This window comes from Strigops habroptila, chromosome 4, assembly GCF_004027225.2.
Source record: "Strigops habroptila isolate Jane chromosome 4, bStrHab1.2.pri, whole genome shotgun sequence".
Classification (NCBI taxonomy): Eukaryota; Metazoa; Chordata; class Aves; order Psittaciformes; family Psittacidae; genus Strigops; species Strigops habroptila.
Genome location: NC_046358.1, coordinates 2,383,238 through 2,402,531, shown reverse-complemented (window position 1 = coordinate 2,402,531; position 19,294 = coordinate 2,383,238). Strand labels below are relative to the sequence as shown.

Here is a 19,294-nt window from a genome sequence, read left to right as displayed (position 1 = left end):
ATCTTAAAGATCTTTTCCAACCTAGTTGATTCTATGATTCTGTAAGTGGAACCTTGAGGGCTAGAAACATCCTACTTAAACCAAGATCGTCCCATAACATCAGGCTCCCAAAGTCTTGGCTTTTACTAAGCCAACGCTCATATTGAAATACTACAAGTTACTGAGCCCGTACACTCGGATTAAATCAAGTTTCCTGTAACCAGTTCCTCCTTTAAGGTTTTATTGGGTGTTTGAACCTTCCCGGCAGTGCATGATGTCCCATGCATGACTGCACAGGCGTCTGTCTGCATGTGAAGGGCAGCACAAGGCTTGTGTCAGCACAACGGCACTTCTCAAGGTTCTCTGAACGCCTGAAGGAACCAGCAGGCAATGGCTTCATTTGCTTTCCTGTTTTCAGTTGCTTCTGTCAGTTAACCATCAGAAGGAATTAAGATCTATAAGTTAACTTGGGGCATACCTATCGCTTCAGGCTGCCAAGTACATTTGAAATCTCCTGTTCTCCTCCCACACAAATGCTTATGTAAAGATAAAAAGTCTTAATGGCTGGATGGACTTGCGTTGCTGTTTTCACACCGTAGTATTTCTACTAGCTTACAGGTACCTCAAAACAAACCTTGTGTTTGGCTGAAGAGGCTTGCCAGAAGCTAGGAGTTGTACTCTGGAAACACAGACTCGTGCTTTACCTGACACTCTATATATATATGTGTATATATATACATGTGTGTACATATATATATACAGACTGGGGGAAGAGTGGCTGGAAAGCTGCCCATGGAAAAGGACCTGGGGGTGCTGAGCAGCTTGTGCCCAGGCAGCCAAGAGGCCACCAGCAGCCTGGCCTGTCCCAGCCCCAGTGTGGCAGCAGGGCCAGGGCAGGGACTGTCCCCCTGTGCTGGGCACTGGTGGGGCTGCACCTCAAATCCTGGGTCAGTTCTGGACCCCTCACCCCAAGAGAGACATTGAGGGGCTGGAGCGGGGCCAGAGAAGGGCCCCGGAGCTGGTGCAGGGCCTGGAGCACAAGTGTGATGAGGAACGGCTGAGGGACCTGGGGGGGTTTAGTCTGGAGAGGAGAAGGCTCAGGGGGACATTATCACTCTCTACAAGTGCCTGACAGGAGGATGGAGCCAGGAGGGGGCTGGTCTCTGCTCCCAAGGAACAAGGGATGGGACAAGAGGAAACGGCCTCAAGCTGCACCAGGGGAGGTTTAGATGGAGATGAGGAACAATTCCTTCCCCAAAGGGTGCTCAGGCATTGGAACAGGTTGCCCAGGGCAGAGGTGGAATAAACAGTCTGTGGAAGTGTTAAACTGTGTAACAAGGCCCTTATTGACAAGGGTTAGTGGTGGCCTCGGCAACCCTGAGATAACAGTGAACTTGATGATCTTAAAGGTTTTTCCAACCTAGTCGGTTCTATGATATTGGTGGTTCGTTTCAGAGTACATTTCAGTATCCTAGAAAGACTAACCTTGAACCTACAAATTGTTTCATGACAAGGCTGTGCAATGGCACAGTTTGTAAGCAAAAGAACAAAAATTGCATTAATAATAGGAATATTTCCTCTGTCATTTGGACAGTCTGTGCCACCCGTGATTCAATGTCAGTAAGATTAGGGAAGTCTGCTTTCCGGATCAGCTGCAAATTGCACAATACACATTATCTTTGATGACAGCAGATTTATGTGGCCAGAAGAGGAAACTCCGGGTTGTGCAGCCTTGTGTCATGGTATCTTTGTGACCAAGGTGAAGAGTTCTCAGTGCTCCGTTCTTACAAGAGGTTAGGTTCAGCTATACTCAGACCTTTTCTGTCAACTGTGCAACTCACTCTCTCAAAAACTATTATCACATCGTGTTTTAATTTTAACTTTATTTCATGCTGGTTTCTTATGGTTTGGTTTAAGCCACCTTTTATCTTGTGCTTTTCATGCCTTTATAAGCGTTCTTGGGGAAAAAGGCTGCTAACAGCATTACCACACTCAGGCCAGACATCCCATCAAAGGACATTCACATTAGTTGCAAGCTCATTTGTTGCACCTTACAACACTTCACACACTACTATCCTATTATTTTCAGTAGGTAATAGTTAATTGCATGCCTGACTTATTAAACTATTAATACTTATTAAACTATTGGAGTTAGAGGGGAGATCCTGGCCTCTCGCATTCAAATCCAATAGATTAAAGATAGGAGAAAGAGCCTGGTAATCCAAATTCTTCTTTCAGTACACTTTCACAACATCACAGCTGCCCAGGGACTGATCCATCCTCTCAGCTGCACATACAGTGTTGCTTTGAATTCATGTTGGCTCTCAGCTGCTTGGTCTGAAGTAGAGGCATCCTTCATGCTGCCCACAGGCAAGAGTCAGCGTATTGTCTGCCTACACAAGCTTCAAATTGTTGAAGACAATCTCTGTTTTCCCTTGGATAAGATCCTATTATAGACAATGGAGCAAGCTCCCTTGTTTACAGCTTAGCTGCTTTACACAGAGCATAGACCCCAACACCAGCCAATTTAGGGACAGTAATGCTTAGCTTCCTCACAGGACAGCTGGAGAGGACAACTAGAGTGTGCAAAAATCATCACAGCTCCTCTGATGAATGTTTCCATCTACATAAAGAAGACGATTAAGTCAGGGAACTGGTGGACAGTGGACAAGGTATGCCTAGATGCAGAAAAATCCACCAAAACTCCATTTGCGCACACCTCAGTATCTCAGCGGTGGCACGCATCGTGTGTATCATAGAATCACAGACTGGTTTGGGTTGAAAGGACCTTAAAGCTCATCCAGTTCCAACCCCCTGCCACAGGCAGGGACACCTTCCACTAGAGCAGGTTGCTCCAAGCCCCTGTGTCCAACCTGGCCTTGAACACTGCCAGGGATGGGGCAGCCACAGCTTCTCTGGGCACCCTGTGCCAGTGCCTCAGCACCGTCACAGGGAAGAACTTCTGCTTAAGAGCTCATCTCAATCTCCCCTCTGGCAGGTTAAAGCCATTCCCCTTGTCCTGTCCCTACAGGCCCTTGTCCAAAGCCCCTCTCCAGGTTTCCTGGAGCCCCTTTAGGCACTGGAGCTGCTCTAAGGTCTCCCCTTCAGGAGCCTTCTCTTCTCCAGGCTGAACCAGCCCAGCTCTCTCAGCCTGGCTCCAGAGCAGAGCTGCTCCAGCCCTCGCAGCAGCGCCGTGGCCTCCTCTGGGCTCTCTCCAACAGCTCCACGTCCCTCTTGTGTTGTTGCCCCAGAGCTGAAGGCAGTACTCCAGGTGGGGTCTCAGATTGCAGAGTAGAGGGGGAGAATCCCCTCCCTTGACATGCCGTATGCGTCCATCGTCTGTCTGTCTGTCTGAGGGAGTCCCTGCCTCAGCCAAGAATAAGTAGTTATTAGTTTGGGAGCCTGGAGTGGGGTTTAAAAGGTGAAGACATATGGTTACAGCGAGTTTCCACACACAGGGCCATGCACAGCACCATGCAGCAAGAGCATCTGACGTTGGCAAAGACTTTGCATAGGGTAGGGTGTAGGGTATGCTATTAAAAAAGGGAAAGTTTCCATGACACACCAACTTTAGTATCGTTCATACTGACTCTACCTGTGCCTATCTTTCCAAATGACAGCAGTGATCTTACTGTGAGCAGAAAACATGACTTTTAAACAGATACTGAACAATATTTGCCCAAAGTAAATTTTGAGCTTGGACTTGATGATCTTAAAGGTATTTTCCAACCTAGTTGGGTCTATGAATAACAGAAGCTGGATTTTTGCTGATATCATCCTTGCGCTAAAACTTGGCATGTGACTTAGGCAGCCGCTGGACCTTCAACAAGAGGGCTCCCTTGATATGAGCAGAGAGAGCTTGCTGCAGTTGGGCAATGCTCAGGAATGCACAGAGTTTCATTTATCATCTGTAGAAATAGTTCTCCTCTACCTTTAAAATGCTCGGTGGTTTTGCCATGCTAGTTTTACAGTTGGAATAACAACAGGTCTGAGTTAAACAGCAACTGTTCCAAATCCAGTGAGCAAGAGAGAGCTGGGTATGCCTCGAGTATTATATCAACAAAAATATAGTAACCTTTTTTCAAAGCTCAAAGTCCTGTAAGTAAGATAAACTGTACATCCAGTCAAATATTTGTTATGGAGACCTTCCAATCAACCCACAAACTGCAGTGTAATTCAGCTCACAGACTTTATGTAAACACAAAAGCAACCCTAAACTTGGCTCCGAGGTTGGTCATGTGTCTGGAAACTTGACACTGATCTCAACTGCGAGCTTTGAAAGCCAGTTTGTTAAAAACATCTGGGTTCCACTTGTTCTCTAAGATACCCTAAAAACAGAACCACAGTTAACTGCAAATTCCTCCTCTAGCTCCTGGGGCAAAACATTTTACAGCCATTTCTTTTAAGTGTCTGAATTTCTACACGAGGGAAATGCAGGTTTTAGGCAATAGGTTTGCACTGGGTACTTACAGCACAGATGCAAACGCTTGTGTTATGCAGAACTGCTGGTTCCTGGAAACACAGTCCTAGGAAAGACAAAGGATATCTGAAGTTACTCTAGGAAATATGCTTAGAACACTAAACCTTTAGGCCATAAGCCCTAAAGACACAATAATCTCTTAACAGTCTGTGCTGCTGCAGGGGTTTGTAGAGAAGTAAAACAGAACTCATTTTAGACAGACAGTTTCTAAGTTGTGTTCCAGTTTTCTCTCTCAGGAGCATTTTGCACTGTCTGTCTGAATGAGGCTGCAGGAGATGATTTGTTCAGAATACACTTTTAATTCAAGTTTTCTTCTTTAACATGCCTCTAAAAATGTGTTTAGAGGCAAGAGTGAGGAAGAGCCATGTTAATCCAATAACTCCATTCCCCCGGCACCGGCCAGAAGCTGAATTTGGTGAACTTTCTAACATGTTTCAGCCCAATTTAACCCAATTTCAAGACTAACTCTGCTCTCTGTGATTGCAACGCTCTGCTCTCAGTGACAGCCTGTGCACTAGGTGAACATACCATAGCTTTCACACGACAGCTTTATTAAGTTGCAAAAGCCACAGTTAGTTTAGCATTGACATTCCACAATCCACAGCATTTGCTATACTGTCATCAGCCTCTTGTAGTGTGATCCACTTCCTTCCCCTCTCAGATTTAGAGTCTTAAAAACAAGGGGGTGGGCATCATTCCCATTCCCTGTTTCTGTTGTGCTTATTTTTCTCCACAGATATTAAAAAGCTGGGAAAAAACCCAATGCTTGCAAACAGAACCACCCAGCTAAAGTCAACAACTGTAGGGAAATTTCTCAACACATCACAAATCACCTCCTTCCTATAATGAATTCCCCTGCAAAACACTGGTAGGTGTTCAAGCCTTCATGAATGATTGGGCAGTGTCATTCCAAGCAGGATACACAGGCAAAATGTCATTTTTCATAGAATCATGGAATGGTTTGTGTTGGAAGGGACCTGAAAGCTCATCCAGTTCCAACCCCGTGCCACGGGCAGGGACACCTTCCACTAGAGCAGGTTGCTCCAAGCCCCTGTGTCCAACCTGGCCTTGAACACTGCCAGGGATGGGGCAGCCACAGCTTCTCTGGGCACCCTGTGCCAGTGCCTCAGCACCCTCACAGGGAAGAACTTCTGCATTATATCCAACCTGAACTTCCCCTGTTACAGTTTGAATCCATCACCCCTTGTCCTATCGCTCCAGTCCCTGATGAAGAGTCCTTCTCCAGCATCCTTGTAGTAGCCCCCTTCAGACACTGGAAGCTGCTCTGAGGTCTCCACGCAGCTTCTCTTCTCCAGGCTGAACAGCCCCAATGTTCTCAGCCTGTCTCCATATGGGAGGTGCTCCAGCCCCTGATCATCCTCGTGGCCTCCTCTGGACTTGCTCCAACAGCTCCATGTCCTTCTTACATTGAGGACACCAGAACTGCACACAGTGCTGCAAGTGGGGTCTCATGAGAGCAGAGTAGAGGGGCAGGATCACGTCCTTCAACCTGCTGGGCTGAGAGACAAGCTTCAAACAGATGTCTATCCCCTCTATCCCACAGGTTCCCAGCACAGTGCTTACAGCATGTTGTGGGGTTATCAAGCAGGAATAAGTCATGGCCCTGCACTTGGTCAGCAAGAAGACAGGGGCTGGTAGTGGAAGTAAAGCAGCAACACCAGCGCATAGGAGATGGAACCATGCAGCTTTCAAAGCTTCTCTATTCCATGACTGTGTCTATAAACCAGGGTATCCATCTGCCAATGCATGCTCGTATGTGTAATTATTGCTCATCCCCAAGATGCCACTTTGGCAGTTTGTGCGGCATCAAGTTGGAACAGACATTCTACAGCATTAAACCTTCCAGAGTAGGTGGTGGTTGCTATTATATTTAGCCACCCAAAAAGGGGCAGGCAGGCAAATGCTTTCAAGCATGATGAGAAGAAACAAGCTTTTACAGGGAACTGGCAGTTAAACACCAGCTTAAAGAACAAACACCAGCTTAAGGAACATGCACCAGCCCGATAAAGCACCAGCTCCACCAAAAAAACAAGCAGTGGCCCATGGCATGATCTCTGGCAGGACATGCTGATGGGGAGGGCACCTCCAAACTGCTGCTGTTGAACAGGTCCCTCCAGGAATTTATTTCATGGCTTATTTGGAGGAATCAAAGAGATTAGGTTATTTTAGTGGCTTAGAAGAACCAGAGGCATGTTTTCTACAGAGGTAAGGCATAGGTTGGTGAGGGCAAGTTGAAAGCGGAGGGAGATTGCTGAGCGTTTGTGGGAAAAGCTGGTTCCTGCTGTGCTGTAAAGGGACACTGAGGACACCCATGTGGTTTATGCAGCTAAGCTGCAGCCACAACTCCACAACCTACACACACACACCTTTCCTGCTGGGTGTAGTTTCCTCCTAAGCCACATCCAGCCCCTTGGCAGCAGGGTGAAAACATTTAAATGCAGGTTGAAGCTGGATCTGTTCCTACATGTGCTGTTTGTGGAGCAATGAAACTGGACAGAGACAGAAATAAATGTGGAAGATGGTCAGAAGGGTCTATTGGGGCAAGACCTGACCTTGATACTAATACATAGGATAGGGTATAAGGACCACGTATAAGTTGTCTTCAACTCAGCAGATGTTGGGCAATGCCCACAGATGACGACATTCCACCAACCAATAAAACAGTTACAGAACAGCCCACCCACTCCATGCAGGCAGCCAGATAACATGGAAAGGCAGCTATAGGAGTATGTACGCTACAGAGAGTATACAAACACCTTTGCAATCACATCTGGCTATTTCAGACCATAGCAGATGCTCTGCTGAACAGCCCAGGAAGAACCCCTAAACCCAGCAGACCACTGGCCTCTTAAACCTTGGCCATTGCTAATGCTGCCCTGTAGTTCTGGTCAGCTGGAAAGATACTCCCACTAAAAGCTGTTATTATCAGTCTCGTGTGGCAGCAAACGATGGCAGTCTGCAGCACTCTCAGATATTTCTAGGATAGCAGCCAGCTCCATTTCAGGTTCAAGACAACCAGAGAAATGCTCTGTCTGGTCTAAGGACTCAGTTCTTCCACTCAGTTGCTCTATGTGATGAGCAGGCTTGCTCAGTCATGCATGGCCACGCTGCCCCAAACCTGTCTAAATAGGCAGTGATGACCAAGACTGAAACTACTCAAATCAGGAACTTTCCAGTCTGACCAGAAAAACACAAGATTTCCCCTCCACACTTGTTTAGCACAGGCTAGACTCCCTGCCTTCTGTTCAATGCTCTCGGTTGCTTCTAGAAGCCATTGTGAAGGAGAGGAGTAAGCCTGGAGTAAAGCTACACCATGCAGCTGAAACATTCACACAGCTTGAAGCTGTCAAAAGGGGGAGACTGTAATCCTCATACACACACAAAACCCCACACACATACCCCTTACTTGCCTCTTTTCCCTATTTCCAGCCACCCTGCTTACCCCACACTAGCTTCAGTGTTCATCAGGGTCTCTGCAGGCCAGCTCAGCTCATGAAGAAGGAGGAGAAGAGGAAAAATCAACCTTTTTTGGCCAGTTTCTGGGCTTTGCTTTGCCAATGAATGGATCTAACAGGCTCCAGAGTGCAGTGCACGGTGGGAGGACAGCAGGTTGCTCGATCAGCTCAAGCATTCAGGTTATGCCTTCCTGCTGTGGATGAGGGGTGGTGGCCAAGCTCCATGGCAATGGGAAGCAGAAGGAGAGGGGAATAAGAAGTGAATTGTTTCAAATAACACAGCCTGATCCCTGAGAGCTATATATACCATATATATACCATATACACCACAGTATATGGTGCATACTTGAGAGCTAGAAAACACCCTTCCTGAAAGCAGAAGATGCTTTCTCACACCTGCATGGCCAAGGCATATGTACCCAAAATTTCATGGGCTATAAATCCTTTGCCTAATTTGAAGATATTAAATCACGCCTAAAAAGGAAGTGCCTGCAATGAGTTCTCTTACAAAGCATTTCTGGAGTCAGGAGGTGCAGGTTGAGCAACAGGCTGACATCAGCTAAAACAACAAGCTGGAGGGAGTGGCTCTGATGCTGAACCACGCGGATGTTCCTGAGGTCACCATGTAAAACATCACTCCTGATTGGGATGAAAAAAGAATTGCAGCACTGTTACTTAAGACAGGAAAATTTGTCAGTATAGTTCAGTTGTACGAACTGCCTCAGCATGACCATGCAAAAAATGTTACCAGCCTTTTACTGGAACCATAGAATGGTTTGAGGTGGAAGGGACCTTAAGATCATCCAGTTCCAACCCCCTGCCACAGGCAAGGACACCTTCCACTAGGGCAGGTTGCTCCAAGCCCCATCCAACTTGGCCTGGAATTCATAAGCAAGTGCATCCCAAGCCACAGCAAGGCTTAACTAGCAGTGAAGCCTGCCTGACATAGGCAATTCCTACTTCTTTCCCTGCTCCTGTAGCCTCACAGCAGCAGATCTTCCCTGGAGAAGATGCTGTGTGAAGCCCGGGTCCTTACCCAGCAAGGAGTATGCACCCCAGTCCTTGCTCGCTTGTTATCCTGAGTGCCTTACTTCCAGAGGAAAGGGTCAAATGGATTTGCCATCAAACCTCATGGTTATTTAACTCCTACTCTTACCACACTTCTCTTTGATCAGTCAATTCACTTCCAGAGACAAGGAAAAGGCTGGCTCACTGCCCTGTTAAGCAGTTTTGGATCTAAGGTACCCATGAGCCAGAAATGCCCCTGCCTATCCTTTGCCAGCAATTGTGACTGGTCCAAACAGCTGACAAGCGATATTTGCTGCTCCTGCTGTTGAACCATAGAGTACCATTAGGCCTCCCTGTAAATGTGAACATTTCTACATGAACAGGGTGAACCAGGCTTGTAAAGGAAAGACAAACATCCACTTCCAGTGTTTTCTACTGAAAACCCTTCTCCTTTGCATTATCACCTTAGTCCTGCTTGCAAGGCCCTGTGTCATCATAAACTGCCTCATGGGGGAAGGGTTCAGCATCTCCTTCCTCCACTCCAGAGGCCAGGAAAGCAGCTCGATCCAGAAGTGGCTCAGTCTAGGAGAAAGGAGTAATTCCTAAGCTATTTCAACCTAAACAACAAGTCACATCACAGTCACACAACCACACAGAAGCCTACAGTAACAGAGCTGACAAGCCAGGAACACAGATGGAAACTGAAGAGACTGAAAAAGAAGGAGGGAGGGGGCTGAGAATCTGTTTCTACATCCACATCCAGCATAAGAAACACCAGTGCATGGGGAGACTGAGGAATGGGAAGAGAAAGTGACACCATCATTAGTTTTGATCGTCTGGAAACCTTTCTCTTCTTGCACTAAGTCCTTCAACAGTGCCGCCTTTCAAGAACAACTGGTAGGAGGCAGTTCTATCCCTTTCCCCATAGCAGCCCCAACCATACTCAGACCTCTTTTGGATTCAGTCTGTTTGTGCTTTCCCCTTAGGTATCAGGATTGAGCAACAGCACCTACGAAAGCAACCAGACCCTAAGGGCTGGGAATTGGGAAGCGGACAGAACCTCCTCTTGACCAGTACATGACCTTTATCCTTTCCCTTCTTGAGAATGAGATGGTATTTCATTTCCAGGAGTGTTTTGTCCGATGTCTGCAATAACCAAACTAAGAAATGCAAAGAGCACATTTTAAAGAACATCTAGCAGATGGTCCTTGCATTATAGGACAAGTCAGGGGGGATGTAGAAGGTGACAGCACTTTGCCTGAGTTCCAGAATACAGTTGTCTTGTGAAGAATGCTGTCCTTTACACCTGTTTCTAGGAAGAGATCAGAAACAGCCACCTGAGAAGTCAGTCAGAACTCCCAGCACTCCTCCTCCTCCTCCCATTTCAACCCTTTCCCCCAAATGCAGAGGTTTAATAGCATTTAGGGAGGGTGTGGAGGGGCCAGTATCAGTACCATTTGCATAGCCAACACACCTGCCTAATCCTGCTATCATAAAGCAGGAAAGCTCATTTTCCTGTATGTACTTTCCACTTTGTTGGTATTCATACACATTAGCTTTGCTTCCTCAATCTGTACAACTGTGTCGTAACTCATCTGAACCTTCTCTCCCTCAGCAGAACCAATCTGAGCGACACTTCACCTCATTTCTCTGCCTAAAGGCTGTCTATAACATCTGGAAATCTCCCTGCTCTCCAGCCTACCCCAGCCCAGACCAACTCCAGCTCACCATGACCTCAACTTGCCATTACAGCAAACACACCCTGCCAGCAAGTAGTGACAGGAGAAGGGGAATGGCTTTAACCTGCCAGAGGGGAGACTGAGATGAGATCTTGGGCAGAAGCTCTTCCCTGTGAGGGTGCTGAGGCGCTGGCACAGGGTGCCCAGAGAAGCTGTGGCTGCCCCATCCCTGGCAGTGTTCAAGGCCAGGTTGGACACAGGGGCTTGGAGCAACCTGCTCTAGTGGAAGGTGTCCCTCCCCATGGCAGGGGGTTGGAACTGGATGAGCTTTAAGGTCCTTTCCAACACAAACCATTCTGACTCTATTAAGCTTTAGGCCCTTGGTGTCAGCGCACCTCAGGGGAAGAAGGAAACAGTGGTTAACAAGAGAGCAGAGCTAGGTACAGCCCTGAACTGCCCTTCCCCTGCTCCCAGCCCGGCCACTCACTCCTCACGCCCATGAGCAGCACACACCAGAACCACAAACCAGCACCCACCGCGCAGGCACCTCCTCCCCGGGCACGACCGGGAGCCACCGGGGCGAGGGGGGGACAAAGGAACCACCACGGCACCTGGCCCCGTTACCAGGGCCAGCACGGCCTCCCCTCCAGGCAGTGGCGGGGTAGCTCAGGCCCGGGACGGAGGTTACACACCGCTGTGGGGCCGAGGGGCGGCCGGGGTCCGGTGCTGCCCGCGGGCTCCCGGTCCTCGGCCTGGGGGAGCCCCGGCCTGCGCTGCCGCGACGCGGACGGCAGGGGGCGCTGCCGCCAGAGGAGCCCTCAGCTGAGCCAATCAGAGCGCTTCTATGCCGCGGAGCATGCTGGGAGATGTAGTCCAGGCCTCCACCGCTTCCGGTGCCTGCGGGAGCCGTCCGACGGGTGCTGTCGGCCGGTTCGCGTATCGGTGTCTCCCCAGAGCCGCTCGGGAGTATGCGGGGTATTATCCCGCACCCCGCAATGCTACCTCGGGCTGTGCGAAGGAGCCGGCCTGCCCCCGGATTGCGGCGGGGGCGGTCCCGCTGTTGCTATGGCCGCAGTGGCGCGGGAAGATGACGTCACAACAGCGACGCCAAGCAGCACCCGCGGCATGCTGGGAAGTGTAGGCGAGGGGGAAGGCTCTGCTATGGTTGATGTCTGCAGTGATGCCGGAACTAGATGAGCTTTAAGGTCCCTCCTAACACAAACCATTCCATGATTCCATAAGTACTGCATATTCACCTTAAGGGTACTGCCCCTCAGCTGCCATTCCCCAGCTCCTTTACCCGCATGCTGCAGGAACAGGCTCCCAAGGGCTGGGGAGGAACATGGGAGCAGTTACTGGGCTTGCAAAGAATGGGACTGGGAAACACGTAGTTCAGCTGCACATTAGAAAAGGAGTGGGCAAGGACAACTCGAACGGCTTCTACAGACACCAGCAAGTGGAAAGGGTTGAGTGCTGGAATGACAGGAAACAGTGCGCAGCCAAAGCAGAAGCTCATTGCACCCAGTGTATTAAGCAGGATATAATTAATCATAGAATTACCTAGGTTGGAAAAGTCCTTTAAGCTCATCAAGTCCAACTGTTCCCCAGCACTGCCAAGGCCACCACTAACCCATGACACTGAGGGCCTCGTCTACACGGAGTGTGAACACCCCCAGGGACGGTGACTCCAGCACTGCCCTGGGCAGCCTGTTCCAATGCCTGAGCACCCTTTGGGGAAGGAATTGTTCCTCATCTCCATCTAAACCTCCCCTGGTGCAGCTTGAGGCCGTTTCCTCTTGTCCCATCCCTTGTTCCTTGAGAGCAGAGCCCAGCCCCCTCCTGGCTCCATCCTCCTGTCAGGCAGTTGCAGAGAGCGAGAAGGTCCCCCCTGAGCCTTCTCTTCTCCAGACTAAACCCCCCCAGGTCCCTCAGCCGTTCCTCATCACACTTGTGCTCCAGGCCCTCCTCATCCCACACCTGCAAGTTCATTTCAAAAAGCAAAAGCTTTTCATTAGACCTCCCATTACTATGTTATCCATACCTGTGCTGAATGCTTCATTATTCCTTTCACCATAGGTGGCTGTTACCTGTGTGAGGAACTGTTTTGCATCCCAATAGGGCACCGTAAGATAAAGATGAAGGAAAAGTTTCCCAAGCTTTTATCTTCTCCCACTTGACCAAGGTAGCTTGGTGGTGACCTGGGGCTGTAACACGGAGTGAGGACAGAAAGCAAAAAACCAAAACCAGAAGAATGAAGGGAACAAAACACTAAAAGCAATACACAAAGAAAATGACAAAGAGAATCTTGCATTTGTTGATCTTTCCTAAGGTTCATTGAGTTCAGACTTTCCTGCATGTAAGTTAAGATATAACATAATTTTAGTTTATCTTAGTCACTCAGCCTAGGCCCTCTGTTCTCAGCTTGTACGTCAAATATATACCACACGAGTGAACTTTGCATGTCCCAGACATGTATTTATGTGTGTTTTGGGCTAAGAGTCACCAGGGTATTTAATAACTTGCTAAGTATGTACAATATTTGTTTATACTGTATCCAGACACCAGTATACTACAACAGTGCGTATGTGCTTTGTAACACTGTGATGCTGCCAATACCATACCCATCAACAAGCATTTTATAACACAATTAAGCAGAAAGAGCTAATTAAGCCACGAGAAGGGAAATGAGGGCTTGTGGTATAAAGACAGAAACAGATTATGGGAAAACATACACAAGTAGGAAAGTCTTTAAGGTAAAAACACAGGATGAAAATCACAAAAGATGTCTGGTGGGAGCAGAACAAGCAGGAAGGATGCGTGGTGAAACACAAACAAGCCCAGTCCTAAAAATGCCATAAATTGTGAGGAGATGAGATTCCTCTCACTATAGAGGGTATAGCAAAGCTGGCTGCTAAATAAGGGAAGTCTTTTACACTGTACAAAAGGTTTTAGTTTTCCAAGTTTAATACATACAATCACACCCGTATGTAGTAGTTGTTTAAATAGGACTTTTCTTTAAAGCATCTTGGTTGAGAGTTGTCTCAATAAGCATAAGCTGCAAAAATAGACCTTTCTTCTGCATTTGGGATAGAGGAGACGGGTTGAGGGAGTTGGGGTTGTTCAGCCTGGAGAAGAGAAGGCTCTAGAGAGAACTTAGAGCAGAGGAGAAGGATCCTTCTGGAATGGGAACCATCTGACCTGGGCTTCTGTTTCATTATATGGTGAATCGCCTTGTAAGTTGACTGCTTTCTTTCCCCAGTGATTACCAATGAACCTGGCAAGTTCAGATGCAGATATTCCTAACAAGTCACCTACATTTAAGTCAGGCAGTTCCCATCATTTGTGTTTTCATTGTCTGTTGTGCCAGAAACACATTATCTTTTCACTTCAAAGAAAATCACTGCGAAAACACTCTTCTCTCTACCATTCTCCGTAGAGCATCCTTCACCTCTCTGTTCCTCAGGCTATAAATGAGGGGGTTGAGCATGGGAAAAACAAGGGTATAAAATGCAGAGATCACTTTGTCTGTGTTCATTGAGTGGCTGGAACCAGGCTGTAAATACATGAAGAGCAGGGAGCCGTAGAACAACCCAACAGCCATGAGGTGGGAGGTGCAGGTGTAGAAGGCTTTGTGCCTGTTGTCTGCCACATGGATCCGGAGGATGGTGCTGAGGATGCAGGTGTAGGAAACAGCAATGGCCAGGAAGGTGCTGGTTTGTATAAAGCCACACAGGGTGAAGAGGAGAACCTCACTGATGTATGTGTTGGAGCAGGAGAGCTCCAGCAGTGAGGGAATATCACAGAAGAAATGGTTGATCACGTTGGAGCCACAGAACGACAATGTGAAGGTGAAAGATGTGTGCACCAGCGAGGTCAGACCTCCACTGAGATAAGCCCCAGCTACCATGATGGTGCAGACCCTGCGGGACATGACAACAGTGTAGACAAGAGGGTGACATACAGCCACATAGCGGTCATAGGCCATCACAGCCAAAATGAGGCACTCGGCATCAGCGAAGGCAGCAAAGAAAAACATCTGTGTTGCACAGCCAGTGAAAGAAATGGTCTTCTGCTGTGCTAACAGACTCACCAGCATCTTGGGAGCAATGGCAGATGAACAGATAAGGTCTAAGAAAGATAAATTGCTTAGGAAGTAGTACATGGGGGTATGAAGGCAGGCATTGAGCTGGACGAGCACGATGAGGCCAACGTTCCCCACCGAAGTGGTGATGTAGATGAGTAGGAAGAGCCCAAACAAAGGTATCTCCACCTCCAGACGGTTGGTGAAACCCAAGAGAATGAACTCGGTCAGTGTGGTGCAATTTTCATCAGGCATTTCATGACCTTGTGTTTGGCTTCGTACGTATGAGCTTTGTCAGGGGATCAGTCCTAGTGAGTAAGCAATGCACAAACACGTTACCTCCTTCACAAGACAGAAATGTAAGCATCTCGCCCAGTTTCAGAGGAGGAAACCAGTGGCTTAGATGATGCCCATTGAAAAGAAACCTTAGGAGGATATTCAAAGAGAGCTTTACACAATTTATATCATAAATTCCTTTCTGTATATTCCTTACATATATATATGGACAAGGTGCTGGGACATGGAATCCCAGACTGGTTTGGGTTGAAGGAACCTTAAAGCTCATCCAGTTCCAAGCCCCTGCCACGGGCAGGGACACCTTCCACTAGAGCAGGTTGCTCCAAGCCCCTGTGTCCAACCTGGCCTTGAACACTGCCAGGGATGGGGCAGCCACAGCTTCTCTGGGCACCCTGTGCCAGCGCCTCAGCACCCTCACAGGGAAGAACTTCTGCCTAAGAGCTCATCTCAGTCTTCCTTCTGGCAGGTTAAAGCCGTTCCCCTTGGCCTGTCCCTACAGGCCCTTGTCCAAAGCCCCTCTCCAGGTTTCCTGGAGCCCCTTTAGGCCCTGGAGCTGCTCTAAGGTCTCCCCTTCAGGAGCCTTCTCTTGTCCAGGCTGCCCCAGCCCAGCTCTCTCAGCCTGGCTCCAGAGCAGAGCTGCTCCAGCCCTCGCAACAGCTCTGTGGCCTCTGGACTCTCTCCAACAGCTCCATGGCCCTCTTGTGTTGTTGCCCCCAAAGCTGAAGGCAGGACCGCAGGGGGGGGGTCTCACGAGAGACATCTAGTCTAGGTCATGCTTTGCCTAGAAAGGTAGAACCAGGTGGTCCTTGAGTTCCCTTCTAACCTGGTGTTCTACAGTTCTGTGATATGAAATAAGACCTCAGATGGTATTTTATTTAAGAGCTAGAGCATAGTGCAAATATAGAAGCAGCTTTGTATGATACATCACTTGATGAAAACATCGAGTATAACATTTTATATACTATAAATTATATATTTGAGTATAGCTGCTACACATTTACCTGTGTGACCAGTAGAGCAAGGAGTTCAGGCACAGTTAATAATGATCTTTGAGGCAGCAGTGAAGTTGAACACTGGAAAAAAGATTGAAATGCTGGAACATAAACAGATTTATTACTTTTTTTAGACAAAAAGACAATTATTTTGGAACACAAATCATTGAGTCTAAAATGAAATATTGCCTCTCATTCTGGGATTTCTTACAAGTATTTTGTGGGTTCATTTTCCTTAGGCTGATTAATTCTTAAGCAATTGAAAAGAAAGCCATGAATATGGTTTTTAAGCATCCAAGCACAAATACTTTTAGATTTTCCAAGCATTTTTCCCCACTTTTTTTTTGGTCTGAAACTAATTGAATTTGAATTAGACTCAGTCCTCTACAAAATTAATTTTGGGTCTTCATTTTCCCTTTCCAGAAGTGCATCATTTAACTTAACTTTGCAAAAGTTAAGATACTTCCCTGCTGATGCCAGTATAAATTCTAGGCAGGGCAGATCTCTCTTATTCGCCTTCATATTTGCAGGAAATACAAGGATTGCAGAAGGACATTTAATAAAGGAACTGCTAGCAGGTCAGTTAAATAGTCCTGTAAATATCAATGCTAAGTAGAAAAAGGCACAGCCAAACCAGAAATGTCTATGTTCCTGAATTACATATATAATAATCTAAGCTGACTCATTCAGGATAGGACACTAGGTGGTTACAGTAGAGCCTGAGGGGTCAGAAAGGACGGTTAGGTTCTCAGCAGTGTTTCCAGGCACTCTGAATCTTACCTGTATTTGGCTTTCTAAAGGTTGGTCTGAGTGCATCATCTTTGGCTCCATTTATAACCACTGCAGAGGGGTAGGTGGGATGCATCATATCCTGGCTATGTGCATCTGTTGATGAGAAAGGAAGCCTGCGTGACCAATATCCATTCACTGCCAAAAGTTTAGATAGTGAGATGAATCCCATTTTAGACAGGTTTGTTTGATCTTTTTTGAAGATCCTTCATTCTTGGTGCATCCTAAAACCTGAATCGCTTTCTAGATGTGACCGTTTACTCTAGACGATGTCTGGGGTGACTCAGGTATCGTGATTCCTAGAATAAGGTGACAAGCTCTGCCAAAACTCAATTGTGTTTTATTTTTAGCTGAGACCAGTTAACCAGTGACCATGTAACATTACCACTTATTTTAACACTATCACAGGTAATTTAAGAGGTTTCTGATGAAAGTAAGAAAAAGAACCTTTCTGCTCTGAAAAATACTCCATAGTTACGCACATGTGGCCATTTCCTCCTATTTTCAGTGGTGGTTCATGCTCAGAAATTAAGGCAGAGAAAGCCTAGAAGCTGCTGAGTGGTCTTTGATGAGGACCTGCAAGAGGTATCAGATCAAAATTTAGGTGTAAAAAATAAAAATAACCCAAATTCCCCTCTTTTTAAAGATATATTCATATTTATTGTTTTCTTTTGTTATGATGCCACAAAGCTTTTCTGAACCTGCGATTCATCCAAAGCAACTGACTTAGAGCAATTCCTACATAACTCTCTGAATGGAAGGAAATTTTATTCATTAGGAGACTTACCTACTAGGGAAATATTTGGTTTATTTTCCTGGATGCAGGAAATGTTTCTTTTGGGGAATGTCACAGATTTTATATCTTCCTTTTGGACACGGGAGACCGTGATGTTCTCTAGGGAAGAGTAGAGCAAACAATTAAAGTGCTAAAGAGACTGGTGCTGTCTCAGTGTGGAAATGTTCCAATGAAATGATGTGCTGTAAAGGTATTGTACACACTCTTGCAAATGCTATTAATACTTCTTTTGACTGGAAACCCATACAGAGTACTGGTTTTAAGCTTCAAAACAGTGTTGAAATAAGGATGGGCATCTTGACAAGACGGAGTCCCAGCCTCTGAGCTGGAGTCACAGACACAAAGTCACCATGACCTTGAAGCAACAGCTTTAGGGAAAAAAGAATTTCAAATGCACCTCAAAATGATTGCAACAATTTAGAAAATGGAATTCCAGCAGCCATTAGAACTTCTGGTAACAGGATTATGATCATATCAAATTAAAGGTGCTTATTCACACTAGCTAAGGTCCGTATGTCATACAGAAATTGCACACCCAGAGGAAGATTTAGAGCAGTTTGTTACTTTGCTACTTACATGAAGCAGTAGTTAAATCTCCTTCATTAATATAAAATAAAGGAGCTAAACCTTGTTCTTTCATAGAAGAGTCCTGATATTGACTGTGAATAAAGAATATCAAGCAGCTGATGGACAGATACAATAAAAAAAAAAGCTTTAAATTCAGCCACTCTTTGCTAGCAGATGTTTAACTTGGCAAATGTGCAAGCTGATATGTTTTTCTAGGAGGAAACTTGGACAACTCCTTCAACATTTTTATTCTCCATCTAACAAGCTTTATTTGCATAGCTTGTCTTCTTCCTTCTATCTTGTCCGCAGGTGCAGAGGAAGTTCAAGTTGAATATAAGAAAGAAGTTCTTCCCTATGAGGGTGCTGAGGCATTGGCACAGGGTGCCCAGAGAAATGATAAATGCTCCATCCCTGGCAGTGTTCAAGGCCAGGTTGGATGGGGCTTGGGCAACATGGTCTAATGTGAGGTGTCCCTGCCCATGGCAGGGGGTTGGAACTGGATGATCTTAAAGTCCTTGAAGTCCAACCCAAAACATTCTACGATTCTATACATGTTCATAGGCAAGCACGTAAGGTCTTAGAGTTGTATTTCTTCTGAACCCAAGATATTCCTCCCAGTAGTCGCCAATAACATCTAAATGGAATGAGGACAGCTTTGTATAGCATGCAATTTGTGTTGGGCACAACATCAGACCTCAAAGGCTCTGGAGGTCAGAGGAACCCTCAAAATGCATGAAAATTCATCTTAACTAGTTTTAGGCATCTAAAAGTTACTAATCTAAGTTAGCTGGGTTCTTTCAGTTGTCATTGGCAAGAAATGGGCACTTCCAAAGGGTTATTCATCCCATTGTAAAGTAAGTTTAAGGAAAATAGCATGTTTTGCTTTCTGCAGGTCTCTCTGTCCCTACACTGACTACAAAATAAGTCCCAACAGTTAGGTTAGGCTTGCTTAGTTGAATTTTCTGCTTCTGGAATTATACCAAACAGATCCTTTCTTCCTATCCTTATACCCTGTCCCCCAGCACTTACACAGAACACAGCTAGAAGCTCTGGTGTAAAGAGTTCAGAGATTACATTCCTGAGGCAAGACACTAGATCTTGACCAGAGCAGTCACATGGGAGGAAAGCAGAACACCACAGCAGAACTGAT

General features: G+C 46.6%; 1 protein-coding gene and 1 long non-coding RNA gene across 2 annotated transcripts; both read right to left on the bottom strand.

Moving 5' to 3' along the window:
- Positions 1–1,661: 1,661 nt before the first annotated feature.
- On the bottom strand, positions 1,662–8,270 carry LOC115606139. The gene is made up of 3 exons (XR_003990823.1): positions 6,847–8,270; positions 4,450–4,505; positions 1,662–2,602 (listed from the first exon to the last, which is right to left on the bottom strand). It is a non-coding gene; the product is annotated as an uncharacterized LOC115606139 (long non-coding RNA).
- Positions 8,271–14,019: 5,749 nt separating this feature from the next.
- On the bottom strand, positions 14,020–16,911 carry LOC115606137 (olfactory receptor 5AS1). Its single transcript, XM_030481519.1, has 3 exons — positions 16,773–16,911; positions 16,002–16,093; positions 14,020–15,011 (listed from the first exon to the last, which is right to left on the bottom strand). The coding sequence occupies exon 3, from the start codon at positions 14,956–14,958 to the stop codon at positions 14,020–14,022; it is 939 nt and encodes a 312-aa protein (XP_030337379.1). The 5' UTR covers positions 14,959–15,011; positions 16,002–16,093; positions 16,773–16,911.
- Between the last annotated feature and the right edge of the window lie 2,383 nt (positions 16,912–19,294).